This window comes from Cetorhinus maximus, chromosome 14, assembly GCF_964194155.1.
Source record: "Cetorhinus maximus chromosome 14, sCetMax3.hap1.1, whole genome shotgun sequence".
Lineage (NCBI taxonomy): Eukaryota > Metazoa > Chordata > Chondrichthyes > Lamniformes > Cetorhinidae > Cetorhinus > Cetorhinus maximus.
Genome location: NC_135892.1, coordinates 10,835,325 through 10,858,921, shown reverse-complemented (window position 1 = coordinate 10,858,921; position 23,597 = coordinate 10,835,325). Strand labels below are relative to the sequence as shown.

At 44.7% G+C, this 23,597-nt stretch overlaps 1 protein-coding gene across 1 annotated transcript; it reads right to left on the bottom strand.

The window, feature by feature from the left end:
• Positions 1-6,059: 6,059 nt before the first annotated feature.
• Positions 6,060-10,602, bottom strand: prokr1b (prokineticin receptor 1b). Its single transcript, XM_078557579.1, has 3 exons — positions 10,235-10,602; positions 9,086-9,598; positions 6,060-7,223 (listed from the first exon to the last, which is right to left on the bottom strand). The coding sequence occupies exons 2-3, from the start codon at positions 9,553-9,555 to the stop codon at positions 6,524-6,526; spliced, it is 1,170 nt and encodes a 389-aa protein (XP_078413705.1). The 5' UTR covers positions 9,556-9,598; positions 10,235-10,602; the 3' UTR covers positions 6,060-6,523.
• Positions 10,603-23,597: the final 12,995 nt, after the last annotated feature.

The window sequence follows — 23,597 nt, the reverse complement described above, 5'->3', positions numbered from 1 at the left end:
GAACCAACTCACAAGCACAATTTCACCCCTTCAGCCACGCAGAGCAGAATACTATGGCTCCAAAGGGTTACCACTTAAAATCTGCCAGCAGAAGCCTGTTTTCTGCCTGAAGCTTCTTTCTCTGCTCCTCTTTGTTCTTAACTTGGATCTCTCCCTGGCCCCTCTCCCTGTCCCCTGCCTGGGACTCATTTCCAATTATGGTTTCCACTCTTTGTCACATGATCGGGGTTTTTGTGCCATTTTCTTTTTACACAGGCACACTAGACACATCTTCAGCCCAAAGAACTACAAAAACCTTAAATTTCCCATAAGCGGAAATTTCTCAGGCATGCTGGGAGTTGTAACTTCGGGCCCTCAGTCGCCAATAAGGTAAGTCTGGATTTTGTAACAAGGTAGAGGAAGGCAGAGAGATAGAGGGGTTTAGGAAGGAAAGAGAATGTGGCCCATGTGGCTGAAATCATGACCTCCAGTAGTGAGGCAAATGGGGAAGGGGATGGGCTAAGTTAACATGGTTACCATCTAAATAAACTCTCTACTTCCAACCATGGTGGATTTGAATACTCACTTAAATTGTGTCCTTTAAATTTGTGGGCACCAAGTATAGGAATGACTATTTAAAATGATATCATTGCTACTGACATGTCAGTAAGACATGAAAGAAATCATCAACTATGTAAATCAAACTTTATTCTTTTTGTTTATTTAAAAATGCACTTGAACCAAAAGATAGCTGCCACAAGTCACCTGATGTCTGGAATTGTAAGGTTGCCACTAAGGCATCATTTGAATTGTACTGGAGACATGCTCTGACATGTTGCTCATGGAATCTCATATTGGGTCTGTCAACGTACATTTCAAAAAGGAACAACTGAAATGAAATGGGTATCATTTACATCTTTATAAGCTTATCCCTCTAGTGGACTCCGAGGGCCTACCAAGGCAAAAGCTACCTGGAAGAGGGTCATTAATGTGGATAATAATTCTTCCAGAGGCTAATGACTGGGAGATTATAAGGCATAAAACAAAAGACACCAGATAAACATCCCTTTATGAAATCATTGTGGAGGAATCACATGACTTGAGTGGCCACTGGGGAATCTCTATATACAACTGAGAACTCAGAGGCAGGCCAGTCTGCTGATTTAACTCTAACCAGCAAACATCTGACAGAAGGACTCCAGGTTGACTAAGCAGCCCGCAACAAGCCCTGCTCAAAGCCTGTTTATCTGGAAGCCACTGGCCACTGCCTGTCAAGCAGAACAAGCCTCTGAACATCAACCTAATCTCATTGTGACACCATCATCTTAAAGGAATTCTACACTTCTGCATTCAACCAGGAACTTCCCTGTGAGGGAATGCCCTCTGGATCTGGACTTTCTGGGTTCCAGAAATCGCATGAACAGCTATTTATTTCTGTGGTTCTTTTACTGTTAAGTTATTCAGAGTTATAAAACCCCTCTTTTCTATCCCCCTTATTGTATACTTTTATGTGTGCATGTGAAGCTGTGATCATACCTCAGGTTTGAATGTGTGAATAAACTAAACTTCCAATTTAATCCTAAGAGAGTTTGCTGTGAGTTACTATAAAAATTGGCTACACAAAATGAGGGTTTTTGAACTAATTGTGCAGCCTATTTTAAAATATAAAAAAAACCTCTGCTTACAGACAGATGATGGGAGAACAAAGGAGATCAGTTTTGCCTTTCTCTCCTGTCCATAACACTATGCACCCCCTTATCAGCATCCTGGGTGTTATCATTGACCTGAAACCAAACTGGACTAGCCATATAAATACTGTGGCTACAAAAGCGGGTCAGGGGCTGGGTATCCTGCGATGAGTAACTCACCTCCTGACTCCCCAAAGCCTGTCCACCATCTACAAGGCACAAGTCAGGAGTGTGATGGAATACTCCCCACTTGCCTGGGTGAGTGCAGCTCCAACAACACTCAAGAAGCTCGACACCATCCCAGGACAAAGAAGCCCACTTGATTGGCCACCCCATCCACAAACATTCACTCCCTCCACCACCAACGCACAGTAGCAGCAGTATGTACCATCTACAAGACACACTGCAGGGGCAGGATTTTACCGTCAGCGAGTGGGGGCGGGACCCACTCGCCGACACATAAAATGACGCAGGATGACGTCGGGCGAAACTCCTGATGTCACTGCGCCCCATTTAAATTTTCAGGAGGGCGGGGGTGCAGCAAAATCAGCTGCGCGCCCGTTGACCTGTCAATGGCCAATTGAGGCCATTGACAGATCAATTAAAGTACTTAGTGGACCTGCCCGTCCAACTTTAAGGTTGGTGGGCAGGCCAGGAGCTCTGACGGGAACTAGAAAAGACATGAAACCTCATCCACCGGTGGGATGAGGTTTCATGTAGGGTTTTAAAAATTTTAATGAAGTTGTTATGGAAATTATGAACATGTCCCAACTCATGTGACATTGTCGCATGAGGGGACATGTAAGGGCATTTTTTTTTTCTATTTTTAATATTGTTGACAGGAGAGGTGATCTCCCTGAGGCAGCGCTTAGCCTCAGGGAGATGAGTGCACTCTTTCATGCACATGCACGAAAGAGTGCACTCTCAATTTTAGGGATTTCCCCCCGCCCACACAGGGAGCGCATAGCACTTCCCTGCGGACGTCATGCAAAAATGGCGCCACGCCTCTGATCAGGGGCGCCAATCGGAAGCGTGCCTGCACACGCCCACCCATCAACTTCCCCCCCAACGGGGGAAAAATTCTGCCCCAGGAATTCACCAAGCCTCCTTCAAAAGCACCTTCCAAACCCATAACCACTATCACCTAGAAGGACAAGGGCAGTGGACATATAGGAACCTAGAAGTTCCCCTCCAAGACAGTCACATCCTGACTTGGAAATATATCGCCGTTCCTTCGCTGCTTTGCTGGGTCAAAATCCTGGAACTCCCTTCCTAACAGCACTGTGGATGTACCTACACTGTATGGACTGCAGCGGTTCAAGAAGGTAGCTCACCACCACCTCCTCAAGGGCAATTGGGGATGGGCAGTAAATGTTGGCCTAGCCAGCGACACCCACACCCCATGAAAGAATATAAAAAAGCACCATAATCATTGTGTGTCTGAACTTTGAATTGTAAATTCCTTGAATTAATTTGATAACCTGAGTTTAGGTGAATTGGGTTTTAAAAATAAGACATTAAAAATATAGGCAGCTCTCATGACTGCTAGTGGAAAATTCACTTATAATTCATCATTTGAAGAAGACATTATTGAACTCCAGCGATGGAAAGTTTTGTTATCATGAGAAGGAAGTGGTTTATAATTCCCTGAAGAACTCACAAGCCCTGAGATTATGTAAACCCATATTTGGTAAATGTTCCATCCTTGAGTTTCTGTTCCCACCATTTATAATCCAGCCAAGGACCTGATGCTTCCGAAGTATCTATTTTTGGTACAAAAACTTAGTTTTGATTGTGTCCCCTGTTGTTGGGTATTATTAACATTAGGATTGGTTTTATCAAAATCAATCTAGTTTAAATGTTGCAATAAAATGTAACCGTGCGCTGTTTGTCCCATCAAGAAAACTAGAACATTAGAAAAGCGAGTGTCCTTTCATCCTCATTGTCATCTCTTCTTGTGATTCTGACCTAAATTGCAATTTGAAATGGCAGACAGGCAACTGAGGAAATTACTGTTTCCAAACACCGTTGCCTCTGGTCACCACTGGAATATTGAACCATCACCCGAGTTAGAACCGCAGCTAATTTTTGATCTGGTCTTTGAAAGTGAAATAATAGTGAAGTATTTTTTCAGCTCTGTGATTGTGACATCTAGCTGGTAACATTAGCTGGCAGAAGCAGCTGAAAATAAATGTAATTTATCAAAGAAATTTTCCTAAATGTTTAAATCAGCAATTGGTATGCTTACAGCTAAACACAAATATCAGGCTTGGTGACCTTGCTGTGTAAGTCCATTAAGATTTAATTGTGCTGGTGTGTAACCTGTTTTATCTTTGCACTTTCATTCTGGTCACAGTTCCCAGCAGTACTTTCTTATGTCTACAGTGTCAAAAATTCTCCTTTCAGGATTCAAGTTCTTCAGCTCAAACATAATAACCAATAAATGTTTAAAAATAATCGGCTGCTGGGAATAATTCCATTAGGTGTCCTGAAAATGCCAATGACCAACTAACATCAGGATTGTATTGCTGACAGCTCAAATATAGTCATATTTTCAAAGATCATTCTGAGTGTTTTTCATTTTTGGTTTGCAAACTAACCCAGTTAAGTTAAAATGTCACTGATACCGTTTAACCAGCAAGGTTAATATCTAAAGAAATTCTGTGCAAGGTAATCATGAAGTGTAAGTGGTTGTATTTTTGAAACTTTGCTGGCAGACTTGGTATGTGCTCACAAGCAAGTGCACGGGCTTGAAAAAATGTTCGATAAACGTTTAAGTGCTTTTGGGAGGTTGCTTTTTGCACTTAATATTATACTTCTGTTTAAAATAATTTCAATCCAGTTATAAAATGCCTGCATAATTCTGTGTTTAGTTAATAAGGAAAAGACAAATTTCCCATCAAAAATAAAAAAGATGCAGCTTGAAGTCACATTTGTATTTTGAGGTTTAAAATGGTACTTAATCAAAATATTGTCACTGGATAGATGTTAGGACTGAGGGATAGGCAGACATACAGAGAGGATTCAGAACCATCACAAAAAGCTTACGCAAACCAGAACCAAGGGCATCGATTTATTTTAAACCGAACCACATTTAAAACCAAATTTATTTTAAATTAAGCCTTTTATACAAAAGGCAGAAAACATACAACAGGTGTGACAATGAACATTATTCAGAATTTAAGAAAAGTGCTTCAAACTGCAGCCGCTTAACTCATATGTGGAGCCTTAAACTGATTAGAACAGCTGCTTATCTTCTGAAGAAATACCTTAAGATATTTGTTTCAGTTCCTGGGGCTTTGCTGATTTCTTTAAAGTACTTCTCTTTTCAGGATATAAAATGGGTGGTTGATGGACATCAACAGGCAGTTATTAGCAGAACAGCATCAGTTAACAGGAAAGCTGAAGCTGCCTCAATGCTTGTGTTGAGGTAAATAGTTTGAAAGATATCAAAAGGGCATTCCTGATAGGGCACCAGCAGTTTCTGCATTTGCGCTCACACGGAGAGTGTGATCATTTCAATAAGAACCGTGTCCCCTTACCTTCGGTCTTGCACCATCAACCAATCTGACATTTAATCTCTCCTGGTTTACAATATCCAGGGTTTAGAAGAATGAAAGGCAATCTCATCGAAACCTACAATACTCTGGAGGGGGTTTGATAGGGTGGATGCTGAGAGGTTGCTTCCGCTGGTCGGGGGGTCTAAAACACGGGGGGAAAGTCTCAGGTTAAGGGGCCGATCATTTCGGACTGCGATGAGGAGAAATTACTTCACTCAAAGACTTGTGAATCTTAGGAATTCTCTACCCCCCCCCCCCACCCCCCCCCCACCCATGGTTGTGGGTGCTCCATCGTTGAATACATTTGAGGCCGGGATAGACAGATTTTTGGTCTCTCAGGGAATTAAGGGGCATGGGGAACAGGTGGGAAAATGGAGTTGAAACCCAAGATCAGCTATGATTGTACTGAATGGTGGAGTAGGCTTGATGGACCGTGTGGTCTACTTCTGCTTCTATTTCTTGCGTTCCTGTCTTCCACTCTATCGCAGACTTTTCCTTTTGTTCTTTTTTCCCACCTTCCTCCCTGCTTAAAACCTATTACATTTCTAACTTCTCCCTTCTGATCACCAATCCAAAGTGTTAACTCTGTCTCTCTGCCCACAGAAGCTGCCAGACCTGCTGAGTATTCCCAGCATTTTATTATTAATAATTATATCTTAATAATTATATCCACAAAGTTCCCTTCATGAAGCAGCTCTGGCCACTTTCCTTAATTAAATTCACAAATCAGAATATCTCAAAATATCAAATATTTGTTCACAGACAATAGTTACAAGAGTTTTCCTCCGAATTGATTTAAATTATAAAAATAAACATACGGAAACAAATGGTTTTGCTATAATTCATTTTATTCATGATATTTGCTTTAACCATATCGACCTTATTCTATACAATGTTTGCTGACTCGAAAAACCATTATGGAAACGGCAAATCCGTCTAGCTGAAGCACTGGGAATGTCAAGGGCAACCATTTTTCAATATTCGACAGTGCATCCAATTATAAATAAATAACAATTGCAATTTGGTCCTGAAATAGCTACACACTGGGGAAGAAAGAGAAATTCAAGACTAAATACAACACATTACAACACTTCTTTCCAAGTAACTGATACTAGATCCTAGCAGCAATTGTCCAATATTTACAACATAATGGGCGATGAGGTTTGAAATGCGCACGATGAACCATAAGTACAAGGCAAAGCTACAAGGGCAGAGGCTGTTGTCTTAAATCCCTTGTTTCTGAACACACTACAGCAGGTGAATAAGCCTCCCAGATCCTCACATCATCGGGAGTTTCTATTTGAGTTGCAGTTGATTTATCTCATCCGACCCTGGCATCATGGTTGTTCTCAGGTCTTGCTCTTGGACTGATTTGCTGGTCCCACCAGAAGTGGTTTTCCATCTCAGCAGAAGCATTTTCTTAAAGTATTTCATCGTGTTGTTCTTAACTGTGACAAAAAACATGGTATTGATCATGCTGTTGCTCATGGCAATGCACTCGACCATGTAGAAGACTGTTATGTAGTGTTTTTGTTTCAATACCAGCGTGGGGTAGAAATCGCGGACTATGGTGAAGCCGTAATAAGGAGCCCAGCAGAGGATGTAAACAGTCAGTATGCCCATGAGCACCAACACAGTCTTCCTCCTACACCTTAACCTCTTCCGAATCTGCTCAGTCTGAAAACCAGGTACACTCTTAAACCAAAGCTCCCTGGAGATCTGTACATAGCAGATAGCCATGCTGAGCGACGGGCCCAAGAACTGCAGGACAAAGATGAAGAGGAAATAGGATTTATAGGACACTTGCTGCTCTGCTGGCCAGATCTGCCCGCAGAAGATCTTGTTCTGTGCCCTGGCGTGTGGGATGGTGGTCTCGGCGGTGAAGTAGGCGGATGGGATGGCCATGAGCAGAGAGGCGACCCACACCACTCCAATTAGCACATAGGCAGTCTGGAACTTCATTCGGGGTTTCAGCGGGTGCACAATGGCTAAATATCTGTGGTAAAGGGAAATGACAATGATAATCCATCATCGTACAACACCTACCGTACAACACCCACCGCACAACACCCATCGTACAACACCCACTGTACAACACCCACTGCACAACACCCACTGCACAACACCCACTGCACAACACCCACCGTACAACACCCACCGCACAACACTCACAGTACAACACCCACTGTACAACACCCGCTGCACAACACCCACTGCACAACACCCACTGCACAACACCCACCGCACAACACCCACTGCACAACACCCACTGCACAACACCCACCGTACAACACCCACTGCATAATACCCACTGTACAACACCCACTGCACAACACCCACTAGACAACACCCACTGCACAACACCCACCGTACAACACCCACTGCATAACACCCACTGCACAACACCCACCGCACAACACCCACTGCACAACACCCACTGTACAACACCCACCGTACAACACCCGCATCATAAAACATCCATCACCGTACAACATCCATCTCTTTACAAGGCCCACACTGTAAAACATCCATTGTACAAGATCCATACAATACACAAGGCTTTCATAAAGTGCAGGTGCAACTTTAAACTCGAATAACTTTGGTTCTGCACATGACAGAGACAGACTGTGAAAGGCATATTAAAGCATAATTCATAATGTTCTGAAGGTTAGTGATGTGGAAACCGATTGAAAATGGCGAAATTGGAAAATCAGATGGAACAATTTACCAAAAAAGATGACAGTTATATTGAAGCCTAGAAATGTGATAGTTATCTGTTAAAACTTTATGAATTATTCTTTCATATATTAACAGTTTGTTTTCATCATATGTGCATCCCAAAGTTATTGTAGTTTAAATTTGCACAAAGACTTTATAAACTGTATTAATCCATCGCTGTATGACAGTGATTTATCGACACATAACCCGATAATCCATTACTGTACACCTATGCATGACATTTTTAAAAAATGATTGTGTTGTGTAAGTAAAACAGTTTCACGGGAATCACTCGTTAACAGAGTCACAGACAAGTTTATCTTTAAAAATCTATTAGCATCTATCTCTTTCTAATACCAATAAAGAGCAGGGTAATGTTTAAATGGGCTGAAATGCACACGACCGTTTGTTGTGATCTGGCTTCGACGTGAATGGAAAGTACAATTAAAAATATTAACACAAGAATAAAACAAAAACAAAAAAACAAAATGCTGCAGACGCTGGAAAGCTGACTGTGAAAAAAAAAACACAGAAAATGCTGGAAATCTTCAGCAGGTCTGGCAGGATCTGTGGAGGGAGGGAAACGGTTCAGATGAAAGTTCAGCCGCTTGGGAGGTGAATTTCTGCACAGATGCTGCCTGTTTTGCTGAAGATTTCCAGCGTGTCCTGTTTCTATTAACACTGTGTATTGTCTGAACAGGGGGGGTTGGTGGTGGAAATATTGCTTGTTTCACTTTTCTTTATTATTAAAAGGCTGGTCCAACATTTCACTGACGGAGTGTTAGGGAAAGGCAGAGTTTAGAGACATTCCTGACGATTCCAGGAATGGGAGAGACCTGGGCCGTTTCTGCTGATGTGCGAATGACAAAATCCGCAACTCATCCTTTCCGAGGTTTCAAAATAAGAAAATAAAACAGATTATACGTGTTATAACGATGAAAAAGCGTGAGATTGAACCTTTATTTTTAAAGAAGAGAGAGAAGGGTTTTGTTTTGACATGTCGGTGAAAGATATTTCATTTTTTGGTTAAAGACTCGAATCTGAACGCCTCTCAGCCACAATCTGTATGCACATTTTAAGCAGCCTGTACATCAGATGTTCTGATGCTGTGGGCTGTACCTCTCCCTTTAACCCACTCACCGATCTATTGCAATGGCCAGGAGGGCATTTGTGGACACATAGAGTGAGACTGTGCGGAGATAGTTGACCGAAGCACAGAGGACGTGACCGTGCTCCCAGGAAAGCTGTTTGATCACATAATAATCCATCTCAAAGGGGCAGCACACGGCCGCCACCAGGAGGTCCGAGACGGCCAGGTTGGCGATCAGGAGGTTGGTCAGGTTGCGGAGTTGCTTGTAGCGGGCTAGCGTGAAGATGAAGATGAAGTTGCCGACGCCACACACCAACATGATGCAGACCAGAGCCACCCCGACCACTGTCCTGGCCGCCCCGAAGGTCCTGTCGGCGGTGAAATCCTGCTTCTCAGACCGGGAGATGTCGTAGTCCCAGTCCCCGCAGCTCAGGTTCCGGGACAAGAGCAGGTTTCTCAGCTCCAGCTGGTCGGGGAAAGGCTGACCAACTTCGGCCAGGTCGCCGCACTGGTCGCTCATGGTAAATGTGGGGCTTTCTCTTGGCTTCTCACAGATGAAAACACTTTCAAACAAAGAAATGAAATAGTATATTAGAGCTGGGAGTCAGAGGCTAGAGACACAGCTGTCAGTGGATCACCGACACTTGTTAAATCCTAATATTGTGGGACACCTTGTCAAAAATCTACAGCAGAGAACAAAATGGCAATAAAACCATCTTAACCTGCGATTTCGGTATTAAAGTATGTGAGCAGTGAGAGTAAGTGATTCTATAGGAGATCTGTCGGCGTTTTACCAGTTGAGATTGTTAATGATTTCTACATAAAGCATATAAAGTGATATTTAATGGGCGGTGCATTATAATACAGGGAGACCGCCTTTACCATTCGGGTCTACGTGAATAAGATGAATAAAAAGTTAGAACAGCTCAAAAAGTGGCCCAATACATATTGTACTGAGTTGTGTTTTTCGGTGTTGACATATTTAGAATTCCTCACACAGAAACTGTCATTTCTGCGCCCTCTCCGATTTTGCAAAACTGAAATTCCTGCTACACTGACGGGACGAAACTTCTGGGGCTTTTTTTTTGCACCAGGTAATTGTAAACATTTTTTTAAAAAAAACAAGAATGAAACGAGCCGCGTCTTTGTGAAATGCACAGTCTACAAAGACATGGGGCGAATGAAGTTGATTCCCTTACCACCGCTGTGAAACGTGGCCAGTTTTTCGGGTCTTGTTCTAGCCCCTATTTCGGAAAGTCCACCGCGTTTGCCCATTCTGTCTTCTGGCCCAACTGTTTGCTTCTTGCTGCCGTGCCTGGCGGAGTTGGTGGGTGACTCAGGCTTTGAGAGGGACCCGAGATGAATTAGCTGCTGTTTCAGGTTCCTCGCAATGAAGACCATCCGTCACCATCCAATGGTCCATGTCATCTCAGCAAGAGCCCTGACGCATTTCACCCGCAAGTGAAACTTAATTGGCTGCCACCGGCAAGGTGTACACCTGAACCAGCCCATCACATAGACTCTGTGGTACACCCAACCAGTTAAACACAAACAATATATTCCCCTTTGTAAACTGTCCAAGAAACGCCCCGTGTTTCATAAAGTGCTTACACTAGGCAGAACTTCTCACTTGGTTTGACTAGTGCTGGCTTGTGATTGTTTGTTGGAGTCTCCTCGACATTGAGGCTCAAATATCATCTATTCACCAAGGACTTACTGCTCTGTCTAGGCTCTGCTAAAACCATTCAGCTCTGTTACAACATTGACCTAGAGAGGTAAAAATAACAGCTGAATGCAGAAGCAGAGTGATAGTAAATACCTCTCACATCAAGGCAACATTTGACCCAGAATACTGCCAACGAGGACCAGCAAAACTGAAATCAATGGGACAACCATTCAACAGTTGGAGTCCTACCTGATACAAAGGAAGGTGGTCATGGTGAGCTCCTCAAATAATACACACCAAGGCATCACTGCAGGGCTGCTGGGGGAACACGTCCTCCACCTTGAGCAGCTTCATCAATGACCTTCCTTTGTCATTAGGTCAGGAACAGAAGTGTTTATTGATGACTTTACAATGACAAGGGAACCAGAGATGAGATGAGGAGAACATTTTTTACACCACAAATCGCAATGATCTGGAGTGCGCTGCCTGAAAGGGCAGTGGAAGCAGACTCAGTAATTCAATAATGCCATTCCAGAGGGAACTGGAAAGATAAAAGCAAAAATACTGTGGATGCTGGAAATCTAAAACAACAGCAGAAAATACTGGAAAAGCTCAGCAGGTCTAGCAGCACTTGTGGAGAGAAAAACAGAGTTAATGTTTCTCATCCATATGACCCTTCTTCAGCTCTTAAGAAGAGTCATATGGACTCAGAATGGGAAAAGTTAGCAAGGCAATGAGGAAAGAATAGGGGAATTGGGACGAATTGGATAGTGCTTTTGAAAGATTTGGCAAAGGCACAATGGGCTGAATGGCCTCCTATATCATTCTATGATTCCAGGATTTTGAAATCTAATGGGCAATGTACTTTGGGTCCTGAATGGAGCTTGGTTCAGTGTCACACAACAGTTTTGGAGTTTTCAGCTACAAAAAAAGATTTAAAGTTTGACCTACAGTACAACTGTGTTATTCCAACAACAAGCACTCTTCAAGCCTAAAGCCGATGGATGTGACAAAACTAACCAGCAGTTTATTTCCATGGTGAGATTGTTACCACTGATTTTGCTGTATTCCATTTCTTGATGAATTACTGGGGAATGAGATAACAGACTGGATTTTGTGTGGGTAGCAGGGGCTCCGGCACTGGGGCTGAAAGCGGCCAGTCACACCTAGGGCCACATCTTGTCAGTGGCAGCCAATTAAGTGGCTGTTAAGGATGGTGGACTGCAACCCCCAACCCCCCCACCCCTCACCCCCCTACGAGAGCTCCCAGCCAATCAGAGGACCGGTAGCCCAGCAGCCTTCGTAGCACCACGACCAGCGGTGGCCACTGCTGGAGCTGGACCCCCAGGATGAGGGCATGTTGATGGCTGTGCAGCCTCAAAGTCAGGTAAGTGGGGGCTGGGGGTTGCAGGGGGAGGGGGGGGGGGTGGATGTTGGTCGAGGGTCAGGCAAGCAGGCCCCAGATACGAGGGAGGAAGTCACTGAGGGCAGGGGTGGTGTTGCCTCAGGGGTGGCTGTTGCAACCAGGGGCCCCCTCCGTGGGCCAAAGAGTGCCCAAAAAAGAGCCCCCCCCCCCCCCCCGACACGAGACCCTGGAGCTCACCAGGCAGTCTTCCCATGTGGCAGACTCCCCCCCTCCCCAGTGGCTGGGGTTAAATGCCAGCGGAGGTGGGAACAGTCCTTTAATTGGCCATGCAAGTGATTCAATTGGGCTCTTGGCATGTGGGCCATCTGCCACCCTTCCCAATGCTGACATAATGGCATCCTGGCGGGAAGATGGTGGGGATGCTTCCTGCCAACTTCCCGTGCCATTATGCCAGCCTTCCCGCCTCCCACCCCACCCCACCCCCCGAGGGCTGGTAAAACTCAGCCCGGCCAGTCTGACTCCTGAGTTAAAAGCAAAATGCCGCGGATGCTGGAAACCTGGAACAAAAACAGAGAATGCTGGCAAAAAACTCAGCAGGTCTGACAGCCTCTGTGGAGAGAGAAACACAACTCCCGCCAACTCTGTTTCTCTCTCTCCACAGAGGCTATCAGACCTGCTGATCCCCGAGTTAGGTTGCTGATTTTGCAGCAACGCAAAATGGGAAGTTAGTCACAGCCTTGATTTTCCAGAAAGTTTCTATCCAATTTTCTGGCAAATTTGAATGTGCCCAAGGAAATTGTAAAGGGAGATCTGGTTTCCCACTGATTGTGGCTCTTTCCCATAAGTTTATATAATCAGGTATGATAAATATTGAAGAAAAAGACAGAAAACAGTCTAAGATAAAAGTTTCTGGAATGGAAGAAAGCCAACTCTAGTAACAATTAAACTTGTCCCAGATATATATATATATAAAAGAATTGGCGGGTAAAACAATTGGGGACACTTTCAAAAAGGAAACGCTTAGCCTACAAATGATACAAAATGTTAAGGCTCCCAGCAACGTCTGGCTATCTCAGGACAAGTAGAAAAATGCAGATTAAAATGAGAAGTAAATGAACATTTAACGATTTAAGACACAATCATGTGGAGCAGGCGATGGTGAGAAAGCTAATTCTTTATTATAAAGCCAAACAGAAAATGTTGGAAATACTCAGCAGGCCAGGGAGTGTCTATGGAGAGACGAGCAGAGTTAGTGGCTCAGAACTTCCGATCTCCGCTGTGGGGGAGGTGGGAGGGGGTGTGTGTACTCAGGTGGGATCCCTCCCACTACCCCCCTCCCCCCCAGCCCCCATCCCCTCTCCCCACCTCCCTAGGAAGTCCTCATGTAAGGACTGCACAGGAATTGCCCGGGAAGTTCAAACTTCCAATGGACAATTACCCTGCACTTGGATCCATCCAAAGCTGCGATTTAAACCGGAGACTTCAGATAGCTCCAACTGTCTTAGCAGAGTAGTTACCCAGGAAAGGTTAGAAGAGTTAAAAACACCTCTAACTCCTGGGTGACTATGGTACTGACCCGCACCTACCCCCCACTAGAGCCCCTGGCTGCACCCCCCATCCCCCCCCCAACCCTCCAACCCCAACTACCCTGCCGACCCCTTGACTAGCTCCAATACCCTCCTGACTGTTCGAATATCTCCCATGCTCCCCACTATCCCCACCCCCTGACCACCCAGCCTCCGACCCCATCTTTACCACCTCACCCCCTGACCATCTGACACTCCCTGACGATCCAAATCCCCTCCCCGACAAGCTGAGACCCCTCCACTGACCACCCGACCACACTCCACTGACCATCTGGAACCCCGCCCCCAACTGACCATCCAAGCCCTCCCACAGACCACCTCCCTCACTGACTGGCTGACCTCTCCACACTGACCACCAGACCCTCCCACACTGACCAACTGACCACCCAACCGGCCATCCGACACCCCCCTCACTGACCATCCACCCCACCCCACTGACCGTCCAACACCCGCCCCCCATTGACTAACCGACACCCACCACTGACCATCTACCCCCATTGACCATCTGGACTCCCCACTGCCCGACTGACACCCACCACTGACCACCCAAACCCCCTCTCTGACCACCTGACCTCTGACAACCTGACCCCCCCACTGACCACCCGACCAACCCTACACCACCTGACTCCCCCCTCTGACCATCCGAACCCCCCACTGACCACCCAAACCTCACACTGACCATCTGACCTCCCCGCAGACGACCCTCCCACTGATCACCCAATCGCACCCCACCACTGACCACCGAAAACCCCCACTGATCATCAGACTCCCTCTACTAATCACCAAAAACCTCACCTCAACGCCCCACCCCCGCCAAGCCTACCCACTCACCTTACACACTTACCTTTCCCCGGCTCCTTAAAGAGACTGGACCTATAAACTTACCCGCTTTCCGGCAGCCAGTGCTGTAAAAAGGGGGGTGGGAGGGGGGGGTCTTCACTTCCCCCGAATCTCCTGCACGTGATTGAGAGGGTTCCTGGACAGCTGCACCTCACATGTCTGACCCAGCCCAAGTCAGAAGGCCAGGCCAGAAAGATGCAGCAGCCTCTCAGTGTGAGTCAATAGGAGTAAGGGGGCAATCCGGCTGTCATTACCACTCCACAGAAGTTCTGGGCAAAGGGACGTGGGATGGGGGAGCCGGTGTGGGGTCGGGTGGGGGGGATTTGCTGGTGTTCAGAACAAAAGGCAAGGCCTGCATTAGGGTGGAAAGCAGGACTGACTAAAAGAAGAGGGTCGATGGGGCAAAGCAAAAGGGATAGCAATGGATCAAATAAAAAAAACTAAAGTTAGGTCAGAATTTTTATTGCAAACCCCCCACCCCCAATCTAATATTCATCCCTTTCATGGTAATCCTCCTGCAATTGAAGTTCAAATGTTAAGTAATTGTTTGCAGCAAATATCCCTCATTGTGAACATTTTGGATTCTGTTGGTTCTGGAGCCATTTCAGAAACGATTCTGCAGTGGGACTGATGGGCTGGTGAGATGAAACCAGAACATCATAGCAGTGTTGGCATTCTGAGTTGTAGGGCCTTATTAGGTTTCACCCAAATTCCGATTTCGGGGTTATATTGTAACCTAGCAGAATAGCTAGCGTCAGGAAATTCATCTTTATTCCTCCACCAAGTGCAATTTATTGACTGATGACAATTTGCATTTTCCATGCCAAAGGCACCTCCTGTTGCATTTTATATTGTGACAAAAATCCACAGCTCTTTATTTTAATTCAGCAAATGTTGTGCATTAAATAGTTGGTGGTTGCTTTAAGTACCGTTTTATAAAAATAATGATCTTTTAACATAAAGTTCAAAAATAAATTCTGGTACAATGGGCAGAATTGAATGCCCTCCTACAACAGAGGGCGGTAGTGAGAAGTGACTGAGAAGTATTCTGGGAGAAGTCAGCGCAGTCACTGCAACTCAGAAGGGGATCGAGGAGGACCCACTGTCAAAGAACGGAATAGCCCCAAACATTACATTGCTGTAGTGTTTCCATCCCTCCCTCCTCCTCAAACCAAAAAAAAAGAGAAAGAGAGAGAGAGAGAGGCAGTACCTTCAGGAGTGCACCAGACCTGTGAGGGACACTCTTCTAAAAGTGGATTTAAAAAAAAGCAGCTGATTGGTGAGTAAATCCTGGTGAGTTTTTTTTCAATCTATTAAAGTAATTCATTGCTTAATACTGAGGTAGGAGCTAAAAAAAAGTATAGAATAGTACTGTACAAGTATAATTAGTCAAGAAACAAGGTTCCTAGCTAATATAAATAAGGTCCCAAGCTAGCGTATTTTTTAAGGGAGTAACTAGCTTAATCGAGAGGGACATCATGGCAGGAGAACTCAGACCCGTGATATGCTCCTCCTGCAGGATGTGGGAAATGAGGGACGCTTCCAGCATTCCTGGTGACCATGTGTGCAGAAGGTATGTCCAAATGCAGCTTCTAGCTAACTAGTATTTCGGAGCTGGAGCTGTGGGTGGACTCATTGTGGAGCATCCGCGATGCTGAGCAAGTCGTGGATAGCCCGTTTAGTTGGGCACACCGCAGGTGAAGATTACACAGGCAGAAAGGGAATGGGTGACCATCAGGAACAGTAAAAGACTCGGGAAGGTAGTGCAGGAGTCCCCTGTGGTCATCCCCTCTCTAACAGATATACCGCTTTGGATACTGTTGGGGGGGATGGCCTCTCAGGGGAAAGCAGCAAAAGCCAAGTTCACAGCACCGTGGGTGGCTCTGCTGCTCAGAGGGGTGGGAGGGAAACAAGTGGCAGGGCTATAGCGATAGGGGATTCAATAGTTAGGGGCACAGACAGACACTCCTGTGGCCGCAAATGTAAACCAAGGATGGTATGTTGCCTCCCTGGTGCCAAGGTCCTGGTTGTCACGGAGCGGCTGCAGGACATTCTGGGGAGGGAAGGTAAACAGCCAGTGGTCATGGTACACATTGGTACCAACAAAATAAGTAAACTAAGGGATGAGGACCTGCAAGCTCAGTACAGGGAGTTAGGAGATAAGTTAAAATGCAGGACCTCAAATGTGGTAATCTCAGGATTACTCCCAGTTCCACGTGCTAGCGAGAGCAGGAATAAGAGGATAGACCAAATGAACACGTGGCTGGAGAGATGGTGTAGCCAGGAGGGATTCAGATTCTTGAGGCACTGGAACTGGTTCTGGGGAAGGTGGGACCTGTACAAACCGGACGGGCTGCACCCAGACAGAGCTGGGACCAGTGTCCTTGCAGGGGCTTTTGCAAGTTCTGTTGGGGCGTATTTAAACTAGTGTGGCAGGGGGATGGGATCTCAGGAGTAGGATCAGATAGGTCAGATTCAGATCAGAAAAATGGTGGTAGAACATTAGCTAGGGACGTTGTGATAGACATGGAGTTACAGGAGAAGCAAAGTTTAAAAAGTGTCCAGCAAGGGAAATTGACGGGGTTAAACTGTTTATACTTCAATGCAAGGAGTATTACAAACAAGGTAGATGAGTTCAGGGCACAGGTAGGCACATGGCAGCAGGATGTCATTGCTATAACGGAGACTTGGCTAAAGTAGGACAAAACTGGCAGCTTAATATCCCTGGTTATAGAGTCTTCAGACACGATAGAATAGGAGATAAAAAAGGAGGGGGGTAGCACTAATGGTTAAAGAATCAATTCCAGTTGTGAGAAGGGATGATATACTAAATGGGTCAACAAACGAGGCTTTATGGATTGAGCTTAGAAATAAAAAAGGGGCAGTCACACTACTGGGAGTATACTACAGACCCCCAAATAATGAAAGGGAGATAGAAGAACAAATATGTAGGCAAATTTCTGCTTGTAAGAACAAGGGGGCAATATTGGTAGGAGACTTCAACTATCCTAATATCAACTGGGATTCAAACAATATAAGGGGCACTGAGGGAGAAAAATTCATGCAGTGTGTCCAGGAAAATTTTTTCAACCAATTAGTGACAAACCCAACAAGAGGAGATGCAATTCTAGACCTAGTCTTGGGGAACGAAGAAGGGCAAGTGGGTGAAGTGACAGTTGGCGACCATATCGGGGACAGTGATCACAATTCAGTTAGATTTAGCATTACCATGGAAAAGGACAGGGATAAGGCAGGAGTAAAAGTCTTGAACTGGGGAAGGCAAATTTTGCAGAAATGAGAAGGGACTTGGCTGAGGTGGACTGAACAGCACTGCTGGAGGATAAAACAGTGGAAAATCAGTGGGAAGCACTAAAAAGCGAGATCCTAATTGTACAAAGTAGACATGTCCCCTACAAAAATAGGAGTGGTACAGCCAAATCTAGACCTCTCTGGTTGTCTAGAGGAATACAGCGGAAGATCAAACAGAAAAAGAAAGCATACAATAGGCACAAAGAACTAAGCACTGCAGATAGCCTAGACGAATATAGGAAGTGAAGGGACAAGGTAAAAAAGGAAATAAGGAAATCAAAGAGAGGGCATGAAAAAAGTTTAGTGAGTAAAGTTAAAGATAACCCAAAGATGTTTTACCAATACATTAAAGCTAAAAGGTTAGTTAAGGAAAAAGTGGGACCTATCAGAGATGAAGATGGAAACTTGTGTGTAGATGCAGAGGCTGTGGGAAGGGTTTTGAATGAATATTTTGTCTCCGTGTTTACAAAGGAAAGGGAGTATGTAGATATAGTAGTCCAGGAGGAACACTGCGAAATATTGGACGGGATAGTCATAAAGAGTGAGGAAGTACTCGAAGGGTTGAAATCCTTGAAAGTTGATAAGTCACCAGGGCCAGATGGATTGTTTCCGAGGCTGCTGAAGGAAGTCAGGGAGGAGATAGCAGACACTCTGAGGATGGTTTTCCAATCTTCACTAGATACAGGGGAGGGACTGGAGAAATGCAAACCTAGTTCCAGATGGGGCCCCCGCAACCCTCCCACCTCCACTCTGATTAAGTCCAGTTCACGAACGGTCTTCCTGCCCCGCTGCCAATTGGGGCCCTTAGGTGGGCAATGGCTGCCCATTTAAGGGCTTCACCGCGCTGCCGCTGGTATTAATGCAATGGCGGGCAGGGGTCTCACCATGCTGGGAACCCGACAAGCAGACCCTGTTGTGGCCAAATCGGCCCCCTGCACCCACCCCCCCACCAACCCCCTTCACGCCATCACTTACCTGTGGCCTGGGATCCAGCAATGATACCATCCCCTGGACGGGTGTCGTACCGGCAGTAGCCACTGCCTCCCCAGTGGCGCAGCCATTCAATAGACCTGCCAGTCTCTGGTTGGTTGACAGCTCTCAGCAGGCGGGATTTATGCCCCGGGGTCCTTGATCCTGAGGAAGGCCCGCTGCTGGCCTGATAAGTGCCCGAGTGGTACTTAATATGGCTGGCCTTCCCTAAGAGAGGCGACGAGGGGCTCGTGTCAGCAGTCCAGACAGCTGACAAGACGCCCGTCGCCTCCATCAAACATTTTAGTTTCTTGTCTGCAGTGTATTGATTGGGGAGTAAAGTATAGTGGCAGACACACTGTTTATCTAGCATCAATCAAATGCATTCTTCATAAAAACTCACAACTCTGAAAGGACTTACAGAAATTATTGTCTGGCACTTCCTTCTGTTAGATCCTAGACAGTGACAGCCAATCCTTTATTTCAAGTTCTGAGTGCTGAGAAGTGGCAATTTCTGTGAAACATCTCAACAATGAGTGACTCCAGTTTAATCACTAGGCTGTTACTTTAAATTGATCTTATGTCCCTTTTGGTCCATTTTCTTCTTGTCTGCCACTAAAATTGTTAGACCAGATCACCGACTTTGAAAGACTTGCATTTATATAGCACCTTTCATGACTACCAGGCATCCCAAAGCATTTTACAGCAAGTGAATGTTGGTCACTGTTGTAATGCAGGAAAGGCAGCAGCCAATTTGTGCACAGCAAGCTCCCACAGACAGCAATATCATAATGGCCAGATAACCTGTTTTTTTGTGATGTTGACTGAGGGATAAATATCGGCCAGGACATCGGGGAGAACTCCCTTGCTCTTCTTCAAAATAGTGCCATGGGATCCTTCACGTCCACATGAGGGAGCAGATGGATCATCAGTTTAACAACTCAACCGAAAGACTATGCGGTATACTCCATGTAGTTCTACAACAGCATTTTAACAAGGTTTGTGTTTAAAATACCCCAGGCCTGCAGAGTAGGCCAACAAGTGTTTGTTTCACATTCACTCCACCTCTGCTCATTAGAAATCTCCTCTGGGTTAAAATCGGCAGCCATGTAAAAAACATTCATCACACATTCCTCCTGACTCCTGCTCTTTATTTTCAATTTATATCCCAGCTGCTTCAATTCTTAACTGGAGTGAACAATTTGCCAGGATCAATCTTATGAAGTGGATTAAGGGTACATTAACCATCAGGCAAAGAACATTTTGTGAAGAAGCTCGGAGTCTGCTCTTGCATTTTCGCTTATCCCATTTATCTTCAAACTCTTTTGTCAAAGACTGGACCTTATCACCCACCCTCATGGATATTTGTTGCCATTTTGTTGTGCTCCTTTCAATATCTGTGATGGCCATTTCACAAATATAAAAGTAATGGATAAATCAGTGGGGTTCAGAAAGCGGGAGAGTTGCAAAGTTCACCAAATCTATTAGTCTGATTCGTAACACTGAAAAATAAAGGTTTGTTTTGCACGGTGATATTAAGGAAGTGAATTTTCTCTTAGGGCATTGAAAATGTATTAAATAACAATTTGTTGGTTGTCGTTTGGTAGTACAGAACTTGAGCATTGCCGAATAAAGAGACATGTCGAAGCTTTTTGTTTTGCACTCATCAGGCCTCTTGCAAGAATACCAATATAAGGGGAAAACCATTGTTTTTGAAATTTTGAACTTTGCCAGATTTAATCTATAAGGATGTTGCCTTATCAAAGATGAAACTTCTACAATACATCAGATGTATAGCTAAATTCACCCTCCCCAGCTTATTACCACAAATATCTTTGTGTGACTGCAATAGCTTCCCCAAATCATTCTGACACTTGCCTGGAAGGTAACTCAATATTACACTTAAATTTTCAAATACCCCCATGCAGAATCCTGCATTTCTACCGCTTTCTCATTATCTACCCCCACTAATACCTCCTTTTGGTCCTCTTTTATATGACACACCCTCTGCTTCTTTCTTCTATCTGGAGTATTTATTAAATTATTTACTTCACTCAATTTCTTTTCAATCCTGTAAGGCCCGCTAGACCTTGCCTTTAATGAGTCACCCTGTACTGGTAACAGTACTAGCACTTTCTCCCTAGCAACAAAACTACGGGCTTTGGCTTTCCTGTCTGCTCTCACTTTCATCAGTTGCTGTGATATCTTTAAATGTTCCCTAGCCAACTCACATGCTCTGTCCAATCTCTCTCTGAAATTTGATACATAATCCAGGAGAATAGTTTCTGAATTTTGACCCACCAATTTCTCATGAATCAATTTCAGTGGTCCCCTTACCTCATGAACATAAACTAGTTCAAAAGGACTAAAACCAGTCAATGCATTAGGAATATCCCTAATAGCAAATAACAAGAATGGAATTCCTCCATCCTATTCCTGTGGATGACCCTGACTATAAGCCCTCATCATAGTTTTTAAAGTTTGATGCCATCTTTCCAAAGCCCCTTGTGATTCAGGATGGTAAGCTGTTGACTTAAATTGTTTTATCCGCAACCCATTCATTACGTCCTTAAACAGCTGTGATGTGAAATTTGAACCCTGATCCGATTGTATTCCTTTAGGTAAACCATATCTTGAAAAAAAATTAGTTAATTCTTCCACAATTTTCTTTGTTGTAATATTCCTCAAAGGTATTGCTTCAGGAAGCCTGGTAGACATATCCGTTATTGTCAGTAAGTGCTCTTTTCCAATTTTGGTCTTAGGGAGGGGTCCTACATAATCAATCATGACCCTAGTATAAGGTTCTTCAAATGCTGGAGTTGGAATTAAAGGTACCAGCTTAATCACTGCTTGTGGTTTCCCTATCATCTGACATGTGTGACATGTTCTACAGAATTTGACTACATCCGTATGCAATCCAGGCCAATAAAATGTTTTCGTATTTTCGCCTGTTTCTTTCTAATTCCAAAATGTCCCCCCATTGGAATTTCATGAGCACTCCTCAGAACCTCATTTCTATTTCCAAATGGTATTAAAATCTGATGCATCATTGTCCAGCTTTCATTTGCTGAAACATGATACGGTCTCCATTTTCTCATTAAAACATTACCCTTAAGATAATAACATTCAGGAATACATTTTGCCTCTGTTTCTGAGTAAGCTGTTTGATATAACTGTCTTATTTGTGAATCCTTTTTCTGTAACGCCACTAGATATCTTGAGTAAAAATACTTCAGTTGCATTGTCTTCCAGTATTTCTTCCTGAACTATGTCATCAAACACAGTGCCAGCTAATTGGACTTCCACACCTTTTCTCTGCCTTTGAACTTCCTGTTCTTCTTGTTTCAACATATGAGCCTGTGATCTTGTTATCACACAATCTGGAAACAATCCAGGATGTGCTCTCTGCAATACTTCTGTTAAAAACACTTCTACAGGCTGTTCAACTACTATAGGCATCACCCACATCTGGGACCCAGCTATATCATTACCCAAAATAAATTGAACCCTTGCAATGTGCAATTTTCCCACTACTCCAATGATCACCTCACCTGTTTTCCACTTACCATTTAAATTCACCTTCCACAATGGGATAGGGTTAGCATCTCAATGAACCCCACTTTTTATCACCTGTTCCTGCAATACTGCCTCTGAACAACAAATATCACTATCCCAATATCTCTGTGTCTCTTAAAATTTTAACATCTTAACCTACTCCACCCAGTACACATGGAAAGACTTTCCCTTCACATACAAAGGGTTGGATTTTGCCGTCGGCGAGCGGGGGCAGGGCCAGCTCGCTGAAGTGTAAAATGATGCGCGGTGACGTCAAGCGGAACTCCCAACGTCATCCTGCCCATTCCAATTTTCAGGAAGGTGGGGGTGCAGCAAAATCAGCTATGCGCCCACCGACCTGTCAATGGCCAATTGAGGTCATTGACAGAGTCAATTAAGTAATTAGTGGACCTGCCCATCCAACATTAAGGTTGGCGGACAGGCCAGGAGCCCTGACGGGATGTATAAAATACATGAAACCTCATCCGCAGGCAGGGTTTTAAAAATTTTAATAAAGTTTTTTTGGAAATTATGAACATTGTCACATGAGGGGACATGTAAGGGAAATTTCTTTTTCTATTTTTAATATTTTTGAAAGTAGTGGTGATCTCCCTGAGGCAGCGCTTAGCCTCAGGGAGATGAGTGCGCTCTTTCGTGTGCATGCGCGAAAGCGTGCACTCTCGGTTTTGGGATGCCCCCCCCACACAGGGAGCGCACAGCGCTTCCGTGCGGACATCACGCTGGGCGGGCCTTAATCGGACCACCGATGTAAAATGGCGCCATGCCTCTAATCGGGGGCACCGATTGGAAGTGCGCCCCCATGCGCCTGCCCTCGACAGGGGGAAATTTCAGCTCAAAGTCTTTAAACATTTCTGCAACCTGTTCTTCAGAATTCTCTTGGGTAAATTGTGAACACCTTCCCACTCCTTTACCTATCACTGATTCTTCCTGTTTTACCTGTACACAAACCACTGGTTCATCCTGTATCCGAACCTCAGAACCCACAGTACTTTTAGTTCCAGTACTTTTCTGCACCCCTATAATGTTAAGTTTTTCCCTGTAATTTCCAACACACTGACTTCGTATGTCCAACTTTGTTACAATAAACATCTCAACTGTTGAAAGTCACCTCTAACCTCCGCACCTTCCTTTTTATTTTGAGAAAAAACTCCCTGGGAATTTCCACCGACTCCTTCTCTCTCCTGACTACCCACTTTCCTTTCACCTTCCCATTTTCTATCCTTCTCTGATTTAAAATGGTGACAAAAAAA